At 36.3% G+C, this 16,110-nt stretch overlaps 1 protein-coding gene across 5 annotated transcripts in view; it reads left to right on the forward strand.

Annotated features, from left to right (window-relative positions):
- The window catches only part of MTA3 (metastasis associated 1 family member 3), a 137,329-nt gene that overhangs the window by 52,109 nt on the left and 69,110 nt on the right, over positions 1 to 16,110 (forward strand). For all 5 annotated transcript variants that reach the window (XR_009418072.1, XM_059468480.1, XM_059468479.1 and 2 more), the window contains exons 7-9: positions 1,366 to 1,468; positions 10,890 to 10,989; positions 15,822 to 16,010. Coding sequence is in view for 4 of the 5 variants with exons in the window: in XM_059468480.1 (XP_059324463.1) it covers positions 1,366 to 1,468; positions 10,890 to 10,989; positions 15,822 to 16,010 (392 nt within the window). In the remaining variant the exon portion in view is untranslated. The remainder of the gene's footprint in view (positions 1 to 1,365; positions 1,469 to 10,889; positions 10,990 to 15,821; positions 16,011 to 16,110) is intronic.

The following is a 16,110-nucleotide window of genomic DNA, read 5'->3' on the forward strand; positions in this document are numbered from 1 at the left end:
TAGCCAGACAGCATGGTGCAGTTCTAACTTGTGTGTTTGCTAGGGATAAATATATACCACATTTTAATTTCTTTGCAGAATCAATGTGCTAGAAGTCATCATATATTATGTGATTTGAGAAGAGCCAGTACTTGGTTTGCAGTCTGCTTCCAGTCTCTCAAGTGTACAGGTTGTTTCATGTCTTGATGATACTGTGCATGTTTAGACTGGCTGTTTTTCTGAGAATGTGACTGTCATAAGAAGACTGTCATAAGTCATAAGAAACAGCACAGAATAAAGTAATCTTCTGTGTGATCAGAGAGGGATCTACACAGCCCAGATTTTCAAAGGGAGTGGAATGGCTGCATCTGACAACAGGTTTTCATTCTTGCAGTAGATTGTAAAAGTCACAGAGAAGTACTGGCAACCAGCTAAACATTAGTGATTTTTGCATGTTGGCTGAGGGAAGAACACCCTCCTATTCTAAAACAGCAGGGAAAGACAGTGATTCTGACTTGACTGTTGTCATCTCTGGTGGCCACAAATGTGTTGGCTACATCCCACGGGAAAATCTCCTTGTACTGGTAGCACAGGTGGTGCTTCCTCCATCAGCCTCTGAAATGTTTCTTATTTTACAGGACAAGTTATTGGTGTAGTAGGCAAGACAAGATTAAGTTTTATGAATGTGAATCCTTGTACCAAATTCACACTTCACTGTTCTTCCATGCAGTACCAATCATATTCTTGTAACAATGTATATAGGGCAAAATAAATTTTGGAAACCACCCCCACTTTCAGCCATGTGCATGTACAGAAATTGTTTTGTTGACATAAATGAAGTTGGGAAATGATGGTGCAGTATATAGTAACTTTCTTGTTTTTAACAGTACAGATAATGTACTGGCTGAAGAGGTTAAAAAAGGCTTAAACACAGTAGACAGCATTTTTGCATAATGATTCATTTTTTCAGGGCATAGAATACAAATTGGATAGAATTTAATTGTTAAAGTTGATTAAGTGTAAAATTAAATTTAGTACGGCTTAAGTGCGGCAGTAACTTTGATATACTAGACAAGCAATTTAAAGAAGCCACTGGTTGGTTACTTAGGGTATGGTTTCAACTTTATAATAACATTTTATTAAGGTTCATTGGTATTTCACCTCCTAAGAATGTCTCCTTAAATTGAAATGCTGATATTAGGGGAAGGTATTTATTTTGGTGATGCTGCATTATGGAAGAATTTAACTGGATAACTGCTGATGATTGTTAATCATGTGTGTGTATGTGTATATGTTTAAAAATGTACAATGTCTCAATGGTGCAAGAACTACACAAAGAAAAACATTGTGAGTAATAAGTGTTTTGTCCCATCTATCTTTTGACAGGAGAATTAGATGACAGAGAACAGGCAAAGCTGGAAGTAAAAGTATGGGATCCAGATAGCCCCCTTACTGACCGTCAGATTGACCAGTTTTTAGTTGTAGCACGGTAAGATTAAAATCCTCCCATCAAAAATCCTTTTCCTTTTTCTACTGACTATTCATTCCCCTATATCGTGTTACTCATCCTGTTTGCCATTTTGTGAGCCCTTCTCTTTCCCACAGTTAGCTAAAAGAGAAAATCAGACCATGGCCCTTTGTAATTTCTTGAAGCTACCAATGCAGGAGGCAGAAAAAGAGAGTGAGTTTTGGAATAATGATACACTCCCTGTATTTCAGGTTATAGTAGAATTTGATACTTTGAATGTAGATATCAGTTTGCTTTCCCCTCAGAAAAAATTGTTTCAGTACTAATAATGATAATAGAGTCTTGTGTTTTACAGTACTTGGAATTTCATGGTGTAAAATATAGGTTAAGAGTAGAAATAAAGAAAATGTTAACAAATTAAATGGGTGAAGAACTTGCCACATATGCATGTAAGCTGAATAATTATTTTGGATGAATATTGAAATAAAGTTTTGAAGTCATGTATTTCATTAGTGAAAAAAATCAAGTCAGCTCAATTTTATAAATTAACATGATTATGCATATTTATGAAGATAACATCAAAGTGCTTTGAATTAATAAATACCTTTAAAAATTAGGTATCTACTTAAAAATCTTCCAAAATTTGTAGGTTTCTTACTGAAGGGAAATTCTACATTCATAGGATATAGCAGGTTTTGCCTTTCCTCTGATTCATAGTGACAAAGATTCTGTTCTAATGATAGCAGAGAAGACAGTTCACATATGGATTTTATCCTGAAAAAATCCATCTCCTGTATTTTATGTGACCTGCTTGCTGAATGTAATCTCAAATCTTTTTAGGCAAATAATCCTTTTACATGGGTTCTAGTTTTTGGGATTTTTTTCTCTCTCCCTTTTGAAAAAACAATCAGGAAGAAAAACAGAAAAAAAAGTTGCTCTATATTTTCCAGCTTATGTGTATAGTGATATGGGATGCTGATTTACTCATTTACAGTTCATGTGCTGATTCACTTGATTTTTTTCCTTACTCCACTTGAAATGTTGTATCCTTTCTATAAAGTACTAAAACTTTTTTTTTTTTTACTTGCCCTTGTTGAATTTTCAAGCAAGACAGAGGAGTTTAGGTGTTAACAGGTGTTCAAAAAGTTACAGGGTCTGGTAGATGTTCCGTAGTAACCAAGAATCCAAACTGCTTTTTCACCAGCAATATAATAACTGGAGATGTATGGCCAGTTTATTATGGTGTGCCCTAAAGACGCATCTGTGTAAAGACTGGGAGTTTTGGAAGAGTTCATGCATTGCTTTAAAATTCCACTATTTGCTGTTTCTCAGCCACTCTGGGGAGCAGAAGCAGTATTCTGTGGAGCCAAAAATGTTCCCAGAGGAATGTAGCAGTAAGCAGCCTGCTGGGAAGGAAGAGAAAATAATTAAATAAATAAAGAATATCCTTCTCTCCTCCTGTTGTTTAAGACATCCTTTGCAATGCTGTGCCCTGACCAAGTCTGCATTTATTTTAAAGTCAAAGCATTTCTGCAAAGATGATTTCTGTTATAGTGGATCATGGCTGATTAATTATTACTATCCAAGGTCTTGGGGTACTTGGATACCACAAGAGTAGTACCTGATCTGTCATCAGGTATTACTCAGGTGCAGCTTTGTGGATGTTCTTGCACAGAACTTCATTCATCTTTAGAAGTTGCTTTTCAGCTGACAGAAATTGTTTCCAAGCTCCTATAGACTTGTATTCACAGGATGCTCTGAGTGGCTTCTGAGACAGATTTTTATGAATTTCTGGATAAATTGTCCTGTGATGATTTGGTGGCAGCTTTCAATTCAGGGTGTTGTGTGGGTACAGGATTTATACTGGGCCATTATACAGTACCATTAAAAGCTGCTTGAGAAACAGTGGAGAGCTGGTGTTATGATGTACTGAACAGTGCTTACAGACACCTCTGCTAACTGAGGTTCACTGGGCATTGGCTGTGCCTGCTGGATTTCCAGTTGGAACAATCTTTCTCTGGTTATGTTTAGTTCTGAAAATTTGAAAATATGACAAGAATAATTTTTTCTTAAGTACCTTCCCAGGTGTGGTATTTGTTAAGTATGTGAATGCTATTGTGCTTGACATTTTAAAAGCATTTTCAAGTGATCCCTTTTAGATGCTGATTAGAAGGAATTGAGTTTTTTATTTCTTCTCTTTTTTTTTTTTCCCAGTCTGATCTGTTTGAAAGAAGAGTTACTTTTGTCCTTAAATCCTTTAGCTTTTTCAATCTCACAGGCAGCTTTGTTGTTTTTTCAGAAGGTGTTTAAATACTCTTTATTTGTGTTGCCCATTTACAAGTATATTTATATTTTTAGCTACCTTGGGCACGTAGCTTTCCTGGTCTTACAGGGTTTGTTTACTGCCTCAGGAATGAGAGGCCTTTTTCTCTAGGTTTATATGCCTGGTCAGTCTGGGCTTCTCACTGAGCCCTACTATTCCATCATTTCTTGTGTAGAAAGGAAGAATATGCCTATCCTGTGCAGAAATTAGAGGTAACAGTGCCCAAAAAATGGTGGAGATTTGGAAAAAAGTGGAAAGATCTGTAAACTTGGCCTCCCCAAGTAGTCTTGCCTGACACATAAATCTTGGGAGTACCTTATTGCTGCTACTGAAGCATAATTTGGGTAAAGACTCTTGTTTGAACTAGCAAAAGCACCTGTTAGGAGAAACCTGAGGCTAATGTTTTCTGGGTTTGAGTTGTCTTTTGGGTAATGTTTGTGCTGTGACAATGAAAAGTCCAACAGCATTTTGTACTGCATTCAAATAAGATACAACTGCACCAACCAGTTTGCCTTCTGTCCTGTACATTGGCCATGTTCTGTGTCTGCCAGCTTCAAAGGACAGGAGTTTGAGAAGCTGCAACAGCCATTTAGATCTGCCCACATTAGGGAATAGTTCAGTATAGTAAAAATGGGTTTGTAGAATTGAAATGTTTGGCGCTGAGGGCCCAGTGTCCTACTGCACATTTTGAACAGATTTTTTTTTAGGCATAACTCTAATCAAGTCCTGCGGACTAAATATCTGTGAGTGTGTGGAACTACTTTTAACAGGAACCCAGCTGGGATGCATTGAGATACTTTGTTTTTTGTTGGCTAAAATGAAGAAGATAAAAACACTGGGTACGGCGTTCCTAATTTGAGCTGATTTAGATACACTCTGTTTCCTCCAGTCATCAATCGCTTATAATTTCTAATATACAAGGAGTACTTCATTTCATTACCAGATCTTATGCTCTTTTTCTGATTCTGTCCCAAGCTGCACAGTGTTAGGAAATAGAAGCATTCCTAATGTCTATATAACATAAGACGCAGTGTTCTAAAACAGAAGCATTCCTATTGACCATATAACATAAGAGTCCTGTCTTCTTTTGGTTTTTTTAGAGAAAAAAAATATCTTGCCCAGTCTCAAATGCAATAGGAGGTGTGGGCTCTGGTCTGGACAGATGCTGAGAGCTCAAGAAATGACCCTTTTTTTTTTTTTTTTTTTTTTTAATCTTCTTTCTGTCTGCTAATTTGGTCTACAATTCATTGCATGATACATTTGTGGTACATTCTGGTTCCATTTATGTGCTTTATGATTCAGTGAAGCCATTAAGAATGTAGTTCTTTTATTCTGCTTCATCTAACTACATTACTAACATAGTCCTTTGGAAGGAATATATTTCTAAATGAAGCTATTTAACAGACATTTGTGGTCCCAGCTTATTCCCAACTAAACCAGGGTTTTGAAATCTAATTAAAATAGCCTTGACGCATTGCATCTCTACCTTAAAATTTTGTACTTTGATTTCTATGACGTTAAAATGGCATTACATATCTCTGACATATTTCCTTCATTTGAATGCCTGCTTATTTTTTGATGTAAAACCATATGAGAATGGAAAATTAGTTGTTAGTCATGTTAAATTAAAGCTTTATCCTTCCTATGTTGTTCTCACTTTTCCATTTGCTCTAGGACATTGATTATAATTATTTTCTGTTGCCTACTATGTTAAAGTGCTTACAGTATTTTGGAGTAGTTGGAGAAGCTCTATAATTGTTATATTTATCTTACAGTGGGGAAGGGAACACAATGCAGCTTCAACTGGCAAGATGTCTTTCATTATATAGAGGAAAATAATGCATTCATTAACTGAGAACCATGAGTAAAAACATTTACAGGTGTGATCAAAAAGTAGTGCTCTGTTCTTGTGAAATAATTCAATGTAGTCAGTGGCAGTAGACCAGATTGCCAAAGCTCATAAATGAAAATAAATACATAAAAGATATTGGTTTGCAGTCTTTGGTATTACAATGCTTCTGAATTCTCTGGAGGTGATGAGAAGTAAAAGGAATTGAAGTTCATTAAAGAGGTAATTAAATTTAATGGCAGAATTGCAACATAAAATTATGCAGCGAAAATGGTGAAAAATCTTAATGCCAATGCTGTGCTCACAAAACTGGATGTTTGCTAGCAAGGTGAATTACAGCATCTAATGGTAGGCAGATGGTTTGGCAGTAAAAAGGAAAAATATGTTCACATCAAGTTTACCAGGTGTATCAAAAATTCTGTTTCTGCCTGTCTATCATGCCTGGCTAGTATATGTTTATTCCTTTGTGTGTTTTGTATTACTGTACTTCTTGACCCAAAATTCATTTGAAAAGAACTAATTCAGACTTAGAGCTGAATATTTTTTTTTTCATGACCTTTGATCTATTTCAGTATAAAGAATAAATTTCCATAGCAGACTTTTCACAGACCTGCTTTTAGGGGGCTGTACATCTCCTCCTCTGTGACTGTGAATTGCAGGATGTCATAGAGATGATGCCTTAAATAACATCCAGTGAATTAAACTACTTTTATCTATTGGATTCTATTTCTGTTGAATAAGAAAGATTTCACATATGTTTCATTTCTATTCATATAGCAATGAAATGTATGGTCGTATCATACATCTATATATCATGTCATGCCTATTCTAACTTTGAGAGTCTTTCAGCAAAAGAATAGTGGCAGGTGGCTTTTCATGTTTATAATGCCATCTCCTTTTGTGTTGTAAATACCTGAAGTTATAATAATGAAGCATAGCACTGTACAGGCAGTTGCTTAGAAATGCAAAGAAAACATCTTTTTTAACAGCATCATTTTACTTTGAGTATATTCTGCAGGTCAGACTTGCAGAACTGAGTAGTAAAAATCTCATGTGTATGTTCAGTTTTAAATTACTCTTTTGTTGCTTGCATGTGTCTTTACTGAAGATGGTTTTTTTCCCCTTCTTTCCAATATTTTAAGTATCACAATAATCTCTTATAGAGCACTCAGATATTAATTGGCTGGTTTTTAGGTTCAGACCAGTCTGAGATGTCATTTTTTAGGACTGTTTCCAATTTAGTTTGAAGAGGAACATTGGAGTAAAGACAAGGAATACAAAAAGTTTTCTTTTTTAATATGTAGAAAACCACCAAAGATCACTTAATTGTTTTCCTCAAAAATATTAGCTCAGAGGTGAGGCATAGGTCTCATTCATTAGTTTGCAAGTATCAGTGGAGAATTGTGGATTTACAAATTCATGTCTGCACAGATGTGGCTCACTTCCAACAGCTTTGTCCAGAGTATACTCACTGCTTGTGAAACAGACAAGCAATGTTAAAAAAAGTGAAGTTTTGAAGTAAGCATCCTCAGATTGAGAAGGATGTACGTCTTGGCTGGATTTTCAACAGTACAAGGCAGAAGGAAATTGAGACTTCCTTGCCTGCCCCTGGACTTTCTGGATCTGATTTGATGCTGGACTGCTGTTGCTGTTGGGAGAAGCAGAGGCTTTTTATCCTGATGTAGAATTGCAGTGGTTCCAGATTTTCTTTGATAAATAATAGCTCTTTTCAGAACTAGTTACTGATGAGCCACCACATCTTTGAAAGCTTGTTAGGACAGTCTCTTATGTTTGCTGCATCTTAATTTCTTTGACTACTACTATTTAATCTTAAACAAAAATTTGAACAATTATTTCCTTTAAAGCCTTAGACTTGAGCTATAAGTAATTTGGAGCAATGTATTTACTGTGTTCAAATTCCAATCTGAAATTTTGCTTAAATGCAGGGCACACAGGCATAGCAACTGCAGCAATCTCTCAAGTTTTTTGGACATAGACCTTGTTGAGTTTTGCTGAATTTGTGGATTTATTCCATAATCTTAGATCCTGGCACTGAACTATGTCCATTTGTTTTGTTTGTATGGTTGTCATCTGCAATCTGTTATAAATCATCTTGGTTCTGCTCTTTAAGATAATTAAACCAAGGAAAACCAAATTAAAGTAACACTGGATCATTTGGTCTAACCCTCAAAGCTCTTACAGCTGCTTGCTGATGCAGGCTGTGCAGGGAGTGATCTCCCTGCTGATAATACCAATTGTTTGTCTTGTCTATCTCTCTGCCACCTGTGTAATTCACTGTCTGTGTGACTTTTGGCTTTAGCTTCTTTTGGAAAATGTGGGGAGTGTTGGTTTCCGTTTGGAGTTCAAGTATTTTAATTACACATTGAATAATTCATTAGTAGCTTGCTGAGCACAGTTTTTTGCATTGACAGTTTATTATTGTTATTACTGAATTAAATAAAATTTCAGTTAACTATTTACAATTATTCTTTGAATTGTGCAAACTTGACAAGACATTAATACTGAAAGTTTGTTAAGAAAAGTGAGTGGTTAGGGTGTGACTGTTTAACTTGTGTCGGCTTAATACTGAGTTTTATTTTAAGTAGATGAAGACAATACTGTGTCTTCTGGAATTGACATTGTGTAGTTATTTATTTTGTTCCTTTTCTAAAATAATCAAATAGTGGAATTAGAAGAAAAGCATGCAAGGAAAAATGGCCTATGTAGATTTTGACATTTGCATCAATATATACTTCATAACTGTATTTTTAATTGAAAAACATAAAAAATAAGGTATTTTAGTGATTTCTAAAATTAATATTGAATTTGGATGTGAATTGCATACCTAGGTTATATAAAACATTATATTTCACTATTTAGTTTTGAACCTAGTTACTATTTAATAGCCAATTGCTCTAGAATTTCTGCACTTAGTTGGGAATTCACTGCTTTTCACAAGTTTCTATGGAAAGGAGAACTAGAAGTTAGTTTGATTTCCAGAGAGCCACAGACATGCCTCACACCTCTAGGCCCCCCAATTTGTCCCTTACCATCCACACCCCCTCTGCTGTCACTACTGACACCCCAAATGGTACACTGCCTGCATTTTATTATGTACAATTTATTTGTTTTTATCATAGTGTTATTATGATATTTGTTTCCTTATGTTTGAGACTGTGTTTATTATATTTTATTCTATTGTTTTTGTTATTTCATTTTGTCTTTGTGTGTTTTATTTATTATTAATTGTTTTTGCACTCACATACTCCAAAATACAGCATTCCTCTGAGAGCTGCAGTCTTCTCCTTCTCTATGCAGCACTGGAAGCAATGCCCACTGATGCACCAGTTCTTACCTCTCTATCACTTATTCAGAATAATTATTAATAATAATATAATAATTATTATTTATGTTGTCTCTTAATTTTTGGCTTTACATTCTGAGCAACAAAATACTGTTGGGCTCTGAAGTCAGCCTCACAAGTTTGATCTGCCAGAGAATGACTGTGAGAATGTTCTTTGTAGTGTTCATAACATACTCAGACTTTATTTTAGAAATATGGTCAAAAGAAAATAATTTTAATTATGAAAAAGGAAGATAAGAAGCTAGCAGGTAGCAGCAGAAGGGAAATGCAGTCATGCCACATTCACTGGTTTGAGCTATAGGGACAGAAGGATCACAGGAAAGACTGCTTAGCTACAGCCCTTATCAATGGCAGCATGTTGAAAGGGTTGACAGACTATCAGGAAATGTGTTCATAATAGAGCCTTATTCTTGGGAGGGATTTGTGCACAAATACTGTTTTATGTACTGCCAAGCTTTTGGGGGGGGGAAATAGAATGTGCATGTGTTTTCTCATATTTACCATCTCCACAAAGAGGGAGCAAAGGTTGTGGAAAAGCATTTCAATATCACTTATTTATTCCACAGCCTTTAGAAAAGCAGTTAATATCAGGGGGTCTGAATCACTGCTGTTAAATCTTAGCTTGTAAGACTGTGGCAGCAAGTACTGAAACATGCATTCAGTAATAAATTTTTTGAGATTAAAGATAAAATTGTGGTAACGTACTTTATTATCTGTTTCTCCATGATCATTTATAACTTCAGTGAGTTAAAGTCTTGATGCACATTGTTTTACTGTTGAATATCAGATTTATAGGATACAGCAAAGTGTATTTATTTGTCAGTGACATTCACCATTGGTATAATTCTGCACTTGCAAGTTGTGTGGGGTGCAATTGCTGAGTGAGGCTTGAGTCCCTACGCCAGTGGATTGCTCTGCATTACATCTGTAACTGGGTCTTTGCATTTAAAAGGGATTATGTCATAACTGCAACAAATAGATTTTTTCTGAATGCAGCTCAAGAGTCATTATACAAATTCAGGTACTGGAGAAACTTCTGATCTGTTTATTGATAATATTTTGTGTCACTGCATCTTTGCTCATTTCCTGTATGATAGGCTGGGCCCAGTCAAATTCTCTATGCACCTTTTCCTTCACTGTGCATGATACATAGGTGTACTTGCAAGAAATATTTACCTCTCTCCAAGAAATGTTTACAGTTTAGAACAGTCTAATGGATGCCATGTGCAATTCATCAACAAAAGTTGAAAAGAACGTGAAGTTTTGGAAAAAATATTTCCATTTCAATAATGGAATGCTTTAAGTACGTTGAGAGATCCATTTATTTAATTATTGCTTGAAACCTGTGACAACACCAGGAATTTTGGGAGTACCTTAGATGAAGCTAACATGCTTTTTTAGGCTCACTGCCATGAAAGGTAGACGATGGAAGTAGAAGACATGTACTACTGAAGGGAATGAAATGTTTTTAATTTCCTCATATGGATGTGGTGAACCCCCTTTTTAATCTGAATTATAATTTTTAAGCACTGTTATATCATTGGAGTTTTAGAAATAATAATCCTGATTGTAAACCTCAAACTATGGAGAACCTTTGACTTCATAATTAATTTAAAATTCTATAGATTAAGAGGTTGGTACATGAGAATTCTCTGATTATCTTTTGTTTCTGAGCTGCTGTTCCTTATATGTATGTAATTACTTCTGGAGGCAGAAGGTCGGAGTTTTTGCTGCAGTGTTTAGTGATTTGTCTTTATCAAGTTGTTCTTTGTTACCAAAGATCTGAAAACAGTATCAGTATGTGGCTTGCATGTGGAAAAGGACACTGTTATAGATATGGCACAGTCTGGTACTTGGGGTTACATCTTTCTGTGTGTTTACCGCTGCTCCCGCTCCTCTGTTGCAGTGCGGTTGGCACCTTTGCTCGAGCCTTGGACTGCAGCAGTTCTGTCAGGCAACCCAGTTTACACATGAGTGCAGCTGCTGCTTCCCGGGACATCACACTGGTAGGTGGCTTCTTAAACATCCTACAACTTCTATATCCATGAATTCAACGCTATCTGGTGTTCCAAGGTCCCCATTTTCCTCTTGTTGTCTTTAGATACCTGCAAGCAAGGGGTGTGTGTGTGTGTGTGTGTGTGTGTTAGAAAATTCTGTGTGTTTTCTTTAAGCTTCTAAGTGCTGCCCTTGTAATCACACTGTGCAACACTTGCCTTTAGTTGTGAATCACGCACAGCAGAATGGATAATACACATTGTATAGGGATTCATTCAGGGCAGTGTCATTATTGTGGTAATAAAGCAGACTAAAAAGTGTGTGGATAATGCTTTGTACTTACTGGATGTATATGTCACCATATTTTCTAAAGGATAAGCAATCTGACTTTGTAAGTATATTGTTTTAAGAACATTTCAATTAGCATATTTCTGCTATGTTTCCTTAATATGCTGTTAATGTAAGCACCTGCATCTTTTAGAGAAAGTGAAAAATATATTGATTGCAGGTTTGCTTCCGTATAATCATACTAGCTGAGCTGAGAAGGTGTGCTGCAGTAAATAAAGTATGTCAGGAACACTATGTGAGACCAAAAATATTACTGTTTCAGTGAATCAAGTTTGACTTATATTTCCAAAGAAATCAACTATTGTTTTATTATTTTAGGCTTTTTGTACCTAAACACCATCACATAGTTTAGGCTAAAGAAGACCTGCTATTTACCAGATACTGGAGTATTAGAATTCGAGGAAACTCAATAAAACTGACAGATTTGTTCAAAGTAGTTAAGGCACTGCCTTATAAAGTGAATAGAGAGCCCCTAGAATTCAGTTGCACAAAATTTTGTGGGAATGGGCAGTTACCAGCAGGATTAAAAAAGGTTAGAAAAATTATGTAGCCATATAGGCCATAAATTAGTACTGAGGAGAAGAGGGAAAGGTGTACCTTCTACATGTCCTCATTCTGAAGCTTTGCAGGTGCTGGTGAGTGAAATGGGAATTGACCTCAGACTGTGATTAGACTTACCTGAATATTTTAGCTAATATTCCTTGGTGCTACTGTAAGAGACACAATGCTTAGTTAAATGGGTGATTGGTCTGATTCAGTGGGACAATTCTTGTATTTCAGATAAAATAATTTTTTTATTATGATGAGAAAAATATTTAATTTCTTTCTTAAGTACACTTTTGTAGTATATTTAAAGGCTATTGAACAGAAAACTGATTTAGTCTGGACTTTGACAGCATCGTAAAGGCAGGGGCAAAATGTAATATTTTCAGTAATACTCAAAATGAATTTTCTGTTTCACAGTTGCTAATATGACTTTTATCAGCACAATTCTGTTCACATTAAATACTTAATTTTGTTCATCAAAATAGTTCTTACCATTTTTCATTATATTAATATTTCGTTGGATTAAGAATTTCTAATAAATTTCACATATTGCAAATCCCTTCTTTATTTGCATCCTGTATTCAGTATTTAATAGTGTGGATTTATCCTTATGGCAACTTCTCATTTGAAAGTACATGTGCAATGCTGCTAATAAAGGGGTACTTTGTTTGAGTGCCATGTTAATGTTTCTCCATTGCAAATGATCCATTAAGTTCCATTACACTTAATGAAAGGCATATCTTATAATGAGGCATCAAAGGAGCCACCCTAGGCTTAATTATTGTGTCTGTCTCTTCTCATTTTCCTACCCCCTCAGCTTTTTAAAACCCTACTTTTTTAGCTTTTTGGCAACGTACTTCCTTCTAAATTAAGAAAAGACATATTTGTCATTATAATAGTTACTTTTTCAGACATTTCCATGTTAATTGGGAGCATATTTTCAGCAGCAGTTAAAGTTGGTAGAGACATTTGCAGAACTTGTGGTGTTTCTCATTTATACTTCTCATATAGGTGCATAACACTAAGAAAAGGATACTATCTATCTTATTAATGCAAGGCAGATAACCCTTGCACCTAAGGTGATATTAATGGGATTTCTGCTTACCACACCTGTGGCTTTCCAGTATTCCTAATTAAGTTTTAATCCTATTTAGTTTTAATCAGAGATAACTGTAAACAGAGTGATATTAAAAACAAAACAAAACAAAAACTCAAAACAAAACCCAAAAGCCTCGATAATGAACGTAGATAAATCCAGGGCTGATGTACACATTTCTTGCAGATGAATAACAACTGAGAGGCTGCTTTCAGGCTCCTTTATTTTGAAAACATAGGGAAGGTAATGAGACAAGATAGGAAACTCCCTGCTTTTAGAAAACCCTAAGAAGATGTGAAACAATGTGTGTTTACCTTCTTAGATGATAAGGGGCTTCTCTTACAGTGAGGCAACCAACTAAAACTTGCATTTCTGACCTTCTCAAAGGCTGAGTTTTATTTCATAATGAAAATTGATCTCTAAGAAGAGAAAGAGACTTGGAAGACCTTGTGTTTCAGATTCCTAAATACTTTATAGTGCATATACTCACCATGAAAGCCATTTAAAGCAAAGCAGGCTGAGGGCATCACTTGCTCCTTGTGCTGGGTTTGTTCAGAAGAGCTTAAGTGACCTTACTGTAGGGACCTAAATCTGATATTGGATGTCTCTTACAAATGACAAGTATGAACAGTTTTTTTTTTTTGCATTTTGGATGGTATCTCTTTATTTATTTTTATTAGCCTTCCATATATGTGGCTTCTAAGGTAAACACACTTAAAGTATGATTGAATTCAGAATCCACTCTGTTTCCAGTTTCAGTGCTTTGATGCAGGCAGCTCACTCTGGAAGGGCAGATGATTTGGGAGCTGTGTTGTGTGGCTGCTTGCAGGACTCCTTCCCTCTCATGCCCTTTCTTCCAGCTCCATGCAGCCCTTCCTTAGCTTTTGGTGGAAAGTTTCTTCCTCTACCTGCGTATATTTGGACTTGAAGTTGCCATTTAGCTGCATGGCTAACAGTTTTCCTCTGATGTGCCCCACGTCTGTGCTGAACAGCATGCTATGGGCAAGAGTTCTTTGGGAAGGGTGGCTCTTTCTCTGTCCTTCAGGCTCCTGCTTGGGAGAGGCAATGCTGGTCTCCCAGCCTCCTGCTTCTTCAGGTGAAGCAGATAAAAAGATGTCCCAGGACTTTATCTCAGCCTCTTCTAATGCCTTCAGGCTTCTCATGCTTTTGCTACCACAATTTGCATTGCAGTGTGGAACTTTGATGCAGGTCTGCCCTGTAGAAGGCAGAGTTGTTATCAAAGAACTTGTCAGTGGTCTTCTGTCACAGGACAGCTCAGGGAAGGCAGTAATTATCCACAGAGTTCAGTATAAATCTTTTCTTTAGTAATATCAAAAAAGCGTTATGGAGTCAGATATTGATTATAGATGAAAAATGAACGTAAAGCAAGAGCAAGATTCCAATGTATTCACTTCTGCTATTGTTTTTATGAAAGTTGGTATCAGTGAATAGATCTGGATTCAGCAGCTGCTTGGAAGACATCCTGTGTGTACTGCTTTTCTATGAGGGTTGCAATTTAAACAGATTTAAACCTCAGTAGCGCATCTACTGTAAGAGTTCAATCTTTAGACCTGGTTTATTCATTTGCCTGAATAGTAAATAATAAATCAGTGATTTCAATGTACATTCTCTAATATGAAGCTGATGGATTTTAGGCATTGTTACATACTTTACTTTAAGAATGCTTGATTTTATCAATGGCTTCTCTCCAGGCTGGTCAATTTGATTGAACCATAAGTAAAATGATGCATTGCAGGATAATAGTGACATTGCTTCTTGCAGAACAAAACAGTTTCAGAATGTGATGCTTGATAGCACTCAAAAACTTATAGTAAACACTGGGGAAAGACAATAGTAATTGATTAAAAGATGGCAAAAAAACAAGAAAAATCCATTATTTGCACTAGATTTGGATGCAGAAGCTCAGCTGGAATTGCTCTACTGGCACATAATGCAGGAGTGCTCCTTCCTTGCAAGGTTTTCTCATAGCTGGGTTTGTGGCCTTGTGCGAGTTTGCATGCTACACATGGAGCTCAGCACTGTGGCGGGACACATTGGGAGGGGACTGATAGAGTCCCAGACATTATCACACTTATAGCTCTGATATCTCCTTCAGCACAGCCAGTTGGATTGTGCTGCTGGGGTCTTTTGGGACCCTGAGTCGGAAGTGCTTCTTGCGTGCTGCTCATTTTCCCAACAGTTGGATTAGTTTACTTTTTGTATTCCCCACCATTGATTACCAATGGGAGCATTCAGTGGGAAGATTGTTCTAATATGTTTGTTTTCTGGTTTTCCCTTTTATAACAGAAAGGGAATCAACCAAAGAAACCTTATTTACCAGTCTAGGATAAGTGTGTTGAGCAAGGGACAAAAATCTTGCTGCTCTTTCAGTATGATGATAATGAAAACAATAAATGTCTTCCTTCTCCAGCAATGAGAATATTGGGCTCATAGATGTCTGAGCAGCTGTTTAGTTATTATTTAGAGCTTTTGTTAATTGAAAATGGACCCACAGTCAATATATGCCTCTGTCTTTATTGGGTTTCCCGGAACCAGTTTCTGCCAACAAGAGATTATTTAGAAATGTTTGCTAGTAATTTTCAGGAACTAATAAACTAATGTCATTTTTGGTAAACATTTTATCAAGGAATTTCCTTTCCCAGATTAAGTAATAAACCGTTTATTTTCCTCATATTCCACAGCGGAAAAATACGATATCAAGATATATTCTAATTTTAGGACTAATTGAGTCTCCTTGCTTGGTTTATAGAGAATAATATATTGAATTTGCATTAACTGAGATGGACTAGTGTTAATTTAAACACGTGTTTATTCTCTGCTTGTCCCTGCCAGTTTCATGCAATGGACACACTGCATAAGCACAACTATGACCTGAGCAGTGCCGTTGGTGTCCTGGTGCCCCTGGGAGGGCCTGTCTTGTGCAGAGATGAAATGGAGGAGTGGTCAGCATCAGAAGCTAGCTTATTTGAAGAGGCTTTGGAAAAGTATGGCAAGGACTTCAATGACATTCGACAAGACTTTGTAAGTATGAAAGCAGTGCCCTTTCCTGGAGCTGTGTTTTGCCATGGTTGAGCGTAGTTGCTTTCTGTAGGTTTGGAAGGTTTAGCTAGGGGAGAAATCT

Source organism: Ammospiza nelsoni, chromosome 3, assembly GCF_027579445.1.
Source record: "Ammospiza nelsoni isolate bAmmNel1 chromosome 3, bAmmNel1.pri, whole genome shotgun sequence".
Taxonomy (NCBI): domain Eukaryota; kingdom Metazoa; phylum Chordata; class Aves; order Passeriformes; family Passerellidae; genus Ammospiza; species Ammospiza nelsoni.